Raw genomic sequence first — 6,508 nt, forward strand, 5'->3', positions numbered from 1 at the left:
AACACGTCTATTTTATTCGCACAGATCAACAGAGCACGTCGGTCTCACGCTGTTTTATACGCTCAGTGCAGACGCAGTGATCACTTTGTCCACTACAGTGGAACAAGTTTTAAAAACATATTTTACTCTCCTTCAGTCTGTTTCTGATAGATGCTGCGTGTGAAATACACTTCCTTTCCTCGCCCCTTACCCCTTTCTCTTACTGCCCTCTCTCTCCTCTTTTCTCCTCTCATTTCCTATTCTACTTCGTGTTTGTGTCCTCTTCTGATTTCTTTCCTCCTCTCAAACTTAAATTAGTTGTAATATAAGTTTACAGTTTCCGTTCTGGGAGCTTTAATAGTCATCTTGCAAAGTACCACGACCTGCTGGTCTGTGTTTTTCAGACGAGTGTAAACCGCCCAACCCTCACCTGGGTCCACTCGAGGAGCAGCTGTCCCTACACATCCTGAGGAAGCTGGGGTTGGTACCTGAACACGTAGAAACCAGACGTCTGTATAACCCGCTGCAGCCTGACATAGAGCAGGTAACACGTGTCACATGATCACACGTGGGTGTGGCTTAGTCCCACTTCTATCTAATTTTGCTCTATTTTCTGCATTCTTAAAAAATATCTTGATATTTCTTCTGTTTATGTGTTTGATTGGCTGTTCGTGCTGTAACTCAGGGCCGACTGATGATGTGGGCGGACTTGTTCCCCAAGTCTCTGGGACCGCCTGGACCGCCGTTCAACATCACACCACGCAAGGCCAAGAAGTAAGAACACACCCACACAAACATGTACGGCTCAGAATGTTAAAAAGTAGCAAAAAAAAAAAAATTTGAATTTGAGATGAAATTGGAAATTTATAGCAAAGTTGCAACAGCAGGAACCAGTCAATAAAAGTAGCGGGTAATCAGATGTGTCCGGGTTCTTGTTCAGGTTCTTTCTGCGCTGTATCATCTGGAACACCAGTGATGTCATCCTGGATGACACCAGCATCACCGGCGAGAAGATGAGTGACATCTATGTCAAAGGGTAAAAAAACAAACGTGATCTTCATTTTTGGATTTTCAGCAGGAGATTTTCAGCTAAAAGTGAATAATGTCTACATTGTTACCGTCTCAGCTGGCTCCACGGACACGAACACAACAAGCAGAAGACTGACGTCCATTATCGTTCCCTAGGCGGCGAGGGGAACTTCAACTTCAGGTTCTTGTTTCCCTTCCACTATCTGCCAGCAGAGCAGCTCTGTGTCGTCGACAAGAAGGTACGAACGCGAAATACTGTAAGGGAATGTCTCTGTCTGCAGTCGTGGTCTTATTTTATACCTATTATGGTTATCTTGAAGGACAGTTTGAATGACATTATAATGGCTTTTTCACACATTTACAGTGTCGTCTGCCCCTTTTGCAAATCTGCACAAAAATGTAACCTTATTCTACTTACACAAAGTATTCTTTGTACATCTGCAAGATATTTGTCAGTAATTTCACGGAAACTCTCTTGCTGTTCTGTGTTTTTGTGTTTACGCACACAGTAAAATCAGTCTGGACCTGAAATATACTTCAGGATGAGTCTGGAGATGTTTTGGGTGTTTTTGCTTCTCTCTCTAATCTGTAATAAAGACAAACCACAAAGTGACAGTTTTACTCGACTGTGTGGAGAAGGTCCGGATGTCTGTCCTAACAGGAACATCGACTGAAGAGCTAAAAGCGGATCAGCAACACATTTTTTTTTTTAATTTGTTTTCTTTGGTTTGGGAGAAATGCTTTTCAGGCATTCCCAAGAAGCGTGTTTTATGGTGCTGGTCAGTCGCTCGTAGCCGAATCTTCAATCAGCGAGTGAACAGAACACCAGAGTAAATCTGACTCTGCTGAGCAAAACAAAGCGTGAGCCAGAGATCTCAGCGGGGCAGCTGATCAGCTACTGTTAATCAGGATGTGACGAGCTACAGGAAAATTCATCCTCCTCTTTTTGCAGCTATTTTACTTCTTCTTCTTGCTAACAGTTGTTTGTTCATTATTCCAGGAACACTTTTGGAGCATGGATAAGGCTGAAACTAAGCTGGCGCCAAAGATCACCGTCCAAATCTGGGACAACGACAAGTTCTCCTTCGATGATTACCTCGGTAAACACATTTGGCTCCAGTGACCTCTGCTGCCAAAATTCTGGGGTCACCCTCCACAGACGTAGCAACTTTAGTGGGACAAGCAAACAAACAAAAGTTTCTCAAATTGTAGCGTGATTCTTACAAATTTTTTCAAACTTCATTCTGAGGTGTCACATCGTGGCACTGGGTCCGACCCCTTAGCGACAGTATGAGAACACATGATGTGTCCATCTGTGTCCAGTTAAAAGAAAAAGTCACACAAGTTTGACGTCTATTTCAGGTGACAAGGAAAGCATGTTCGCTCACGTTATTACTGGTGCTTATTCCGAGAGATGCCAAAGACACATGCTTTCCGGGATGGTTCTGCCACCCTGCGAAGTTTTCATGAATCTCACTCAATATATGTTTGTTTTTTTTGACACAGTGTGATCTTTGGTGATCCGTCATCATTATTTAAAAAGCCTTTTCTTGCAGATAACTTTCAGAAATCGGTGAATTGTAGTCTGCAGCCTCGTACAACATGTTGTCTTGACCTTCTTGAATTTCAGGACAACTTCTGCAGAAAGCTTTTCATATGCATCTGCAAAACCTTTACCAAAAAATGTTTTAAAATGGATTAAATTAAATGCAGCATGAATCAGAAATGATGCTGCGTAGAAAATCATCTGAGCAGCAGGTGCACAGATGTTTTGAACTTGCAGATGCATCCCCCTCTACACTCTAAAAAATGAACTGCTGTCTCAACGAGAAAAAATGATGTAACAATTTGCATAGATTTTTTAAAAGTTATTTCAATTTTCAACTGAGACAGCGGTTCATGTAGTATTTCCACTTATTTGAGATTTTCTTTCCATCATTTAAATGAAATTTGTTTTGCCTTTACTTATTTAAGAACATAAGAAACATCTTTCTCGTCACCTTTGGGTGTCGAGATGAAAATTACTGTGAGATATTTTAGGTATTTTTCTCTGACTTTTTGACTAAAGTTTCAGTGGTAAGTCCCTCCAGGGCATCACAGTATTAGTGACATTAAGACAAACTGCTGCAGTAATATTTATTTTAAGGCTTAACGCTCTTATGTTTCCACCATGTCAGCAGATTTCGGTGAAAAGAAGGGAATCGGACTGATGGTATTTTATTTCTTTTTGTAACTCAAACCGTCTAAATTGATGCAGCCCCCACCCTGAAAACGATTCACCGCTGAGCCTGTCCGCTTTCGCCTGTCCGCTTTCGCGTGCAGATGATGCGTTTGTCTGTGGCGAGACGGGAGGAAGATGAGGAATCCAGATTCTGATCTGATCCTGTCTGTCATCATCTCATGAATTTGTTCACCTCATTGAGTCTGAGCTGCTGCGGGCGTGTGGCCACCTCAAAGCATTTTTCCCATGCCGGCCTTTCTGCAGCTCGTCAGCTCGGACCGCGGCCTGTTAATCGTACGGCGCAAGGGTCAGGCGAGAGCCATTTTCCTCCGGTCACACCGTCAAACTCTGGAAAAACACTTCTGGTGGATGTGCAGTCCCTCTTCGATCATCTATCAACCCACAATCCCTCCATACTTAATGTCAACGCTGATCAAACGTGCAGTAACAACGCCTCGCCGCACCATCACTCATAATGCACCCCCTAACATTTAATCACAAAGAAAAGTGTGCCAAGTTGATGTCAGACAGGTTTTGATTTTGAATTTCTTTTCAGGTAATCCGCCCACCTCCCTGCCATAAATGTATATTTTTCAATGTAGATTTTTTAAAATTTTCTTTTTGACAGTTGTGTTTTTATTTTTAAGCACATTATCAATAAAATTCAAAAAATTTTTGTGTTTTAATGTGGATACATTGTGATGCATGTTAAATCTTTTTGCACAAAAGTGCTTTATATATAAACTTAATAAAGTTTAAGAAATTCAGGAGAGAACAAAAAAAAAAAAAATGCGGTTAAGCTAGTCTAGTTGGTGCATTCTGAGTGAGTGAGTTTCATCTCCATTAAACCAGGTTAAGGTGTGACAGGTGAAGCCAGGTGCAAGAAATCTGCATAAAAGCTTGTTTACTTGTTTGTTCAACAGACCACAAGGTCGATCACAGATTAGCAAATGCTGACACACAGTGGGTCGGTGCCGCGTGTTTCACACGCAGTGAGCAACAGCTGCTAACAGACGGGCGCGAGGAAGGAAAGCAATATGCGGAAAAGGAAACTCGATTGCTGTAACAAAAGAGCAAGAAAAAGGCTAACTGCACAGAATACGTCTCCATGTTAACTGAGTGCAAATTCAGCCAAGGCAAGAAGAAAATCCCGGGTGGATGTGTGTCGAGAAGAGGTAGATTTATCCTTTGGTGAGTCCGTCCTAGTTGACACATTTCCATCTACTACTGTAAGCAACAGGTTGGTTGTCATTGCGTCCCATGGTTCTTGAAATGGAGGAATATCTCCATCTGGTGGACGTTTACCATTAATGCAGGCACAAAAGAATTTTGCCAAGTGCTCTAGTAATGTGTAAAGGTATTTTGTTCTTTGGGAAAGTTGTCTCCTGTTTGCTGTGGTTTGAGTTTCAGATTTGCGTGTGAATGTCTGTGTTTCTGCAGGTCACTTGGAGATGGATCTGAACCACATGCTGCGTCCGGCCAAGTCTCCGGACAAATGTAGCCTGGTGATGCTGAACCAGCCGGCGAGCAAACTGGTATCTCTGTTTGAGCAGAAGACTGTTAAAGGGTGGTGGCCCTGCAGCTGCGAACAAAATGGAGAAAAGATCATTGCTGTGAGTTCTGACGGACATCGGCTTCAAAGTCGAAGTGATGACTTATTTGTGTCATTAACTTAAATAATGATGAATTTCTACTTGATTTTTGTCGTGTCTGACAGGGGAAGGTGGAGATGTCTCTGGAAATTGTGACGGAGCAGGAGCACGAGGAGCGACCGGCCGGCCTGGGCCGAGATGAACCCAACATGAATCCTCACCTCGAAGAACCTCAGTGAGTCCCTCGTCCATGAAAACACACCCAGAAATAAACCAAGAAGCAACAGGTGACGTTAAACTCTTCACCTGCTCCTCCTCAGGCGTCCAGAGACCTCCTTCCTGTGGTTCTCCTCACCCTACAAGACCCTGAAGTTCATCGTGTGGAGGCGCTTCAAGTGGCTCATCATCCTCATCATCATCCTCTTCCTCATCTTCCTCTTCCTTGGCGTCTTCCTCTACTCCTTCCCGGCAAGTTGGAGTCTTTGTGTTAAAAGTAGTTTTTTTTTTTAAAGAGGAATTATCAGTTCAGAGTGAGATGTTCAAAACTGTAACTGCTCTGACCTTTGGAGCAGAAGGTTGCCAGTTCAAATCCCTCCTGACAGCTGTCCAGCAGTGAACGAGGAACCTGATTAATTTCAGTTTTGGAGATAGTGAGAAAAGGACACGTGCTGCTCTGTCTGTTCCACTCCCAGAGCTCACGGATGAGCGTGGATCTACTCCAGGCTCTGCTGCCCCCCCCCCCCCCCAAAAAAAAACCTACCTCTTAATCAGGTGCTGAAGATCCTCCAAGTGGCTCCTTTAACCCGAATCAGCTCAACCACATTGTCTGCAAGAAACCAAAGTTCAGTCAGAATGTTCGTTGTTTTGGTCTCCTTTAATACTCTGTGTGCTTCTTACCCTGTGTGCTGCTACACAATGCTGCTGGAACCTCAGTTTCCCTGAGGGAGTCTTCCCAAGGGATTAATAAAGTTCTGTCTAATCTATTCTAATCTTTTTTGTTGTTTTTTTTCCTCCAGAACTATGCTGCCATGAAGATGGTGGGACCGTTTGGACCAGCCAAGGGGTCGCAGTGATGATGACGGTCCAGAAGAAAAAGGCTGAGAATAAAATGCATGTTTGTGAACATGAAAATCAGCCTGAATTTGACTGAAGTTTCTTCATTTTCAGGCTTTATTGAGGTTTTTTTTTTTGTGTCTCCTTAACGTTTACAGTCGTTTGTGTCCAAATTGACCTGATTTCAGAGATTCTCCTGATGTGACACGTTTGCATGTTTTTGTGCAAGCGTGTGCTTCATTTCATTCTTTTTCTTTCTGCGGAGCTGACGTCGAGTTTTTGTCTGCATTCTTTTTTTTTTTTGTCGTTTCCTCTGTTCACCCTCACGCCATCTTCATTCCTCTGTTGACTCTTTGTGTGTCTTTTTGTTTCGGGTGAAACAACACACAAAAGGTTATCAATTAATGAAGATTTTAATTAGGAAATATTCAGATATTCTCACTGCAAGTGCAATGCAGGTAAAATTAAACTAAAATAATCTTTGTTGCTTTTTTTGTGTTACATTGGCACACGCTGTGCTGCCTTCGGGTTCTGTGGGAAAATTCTGATTTATAGGTTATAGTTTATTCCTTGTTTTTTGTCCACTTTTTTTGTATCATCTTCCCCTTTAGTAGTTTTTTCCTCTTGTTTTGCT

At 42.6% G+C, this 6,508-nt stretch overlaps 1 protein-coding gene across 7 annotated transcripts in view; it reads left to right on the plus strand.

Annotated features, from left to right (window-relative positions):
- Nucleotides 1–6,127, plus strand: part of dysf (dysferlin, limb girdle muscular dystrophy 2B (autosomal recessive)) — a 63,067-nt gene extending 56,940 nt beyond the window's left edge. For all 7 annotated transcript variants that reach the window (XM_034164850.1, XM_034164853.1, XM_034164852.1 and 4 more), the window contains 9 exons: nt 384–523; nt 665–753; nt 920–1,015; nt 1,106–1,247; nt 2,009–2,108; nt 4,670–4,842; nt 4,947–5,056; nt 5,142–5,289; nt 5,838–6,127. In XM_034164850.1, the coding sequence (XP_034020741.1) occupies nt 384–523; nt 665–753; nt 920–1,015; nt 1,106–1,247; nt 2,009–2,108; nt 4,670–4,842; nt 4,947–5,056; nt 5,142–5,289; nt 5,838–5,894 (1,055 nt within the window). In that variant the 3' untranslated portion in view covers nt 5,895–6,127. The remainder of the gene's footprint in view (nt 1–383; nt 524–664; nt 754–919; nt 1,016–1,105; nt 1,248–2,008; nt 2,109–4,669; nt 4,843–4,946; nt 5,057–5,141; nt 5,290–5,837) is intronic.
- The last annotated feature ends 381 nt before the right edge of the window (nt 6,128–6,508 follow it).

The sequence above is a fragment of the Thalassophryne amazonica genome, chromosome 23, assembly GCF_902500255.1.
Source record: "Thalassophryne amazonica chromosome 23, fThaAma1.1, whole genome shotgun sequence".
NCBI classification, from domain to species: domain Eukaryota; kingdom Metazoa; phylum Chordata; class Actinopteri; order Batrachoidiformes; family Batrachoididae; genus Thalassophryne; species Thalassophryne amazonica.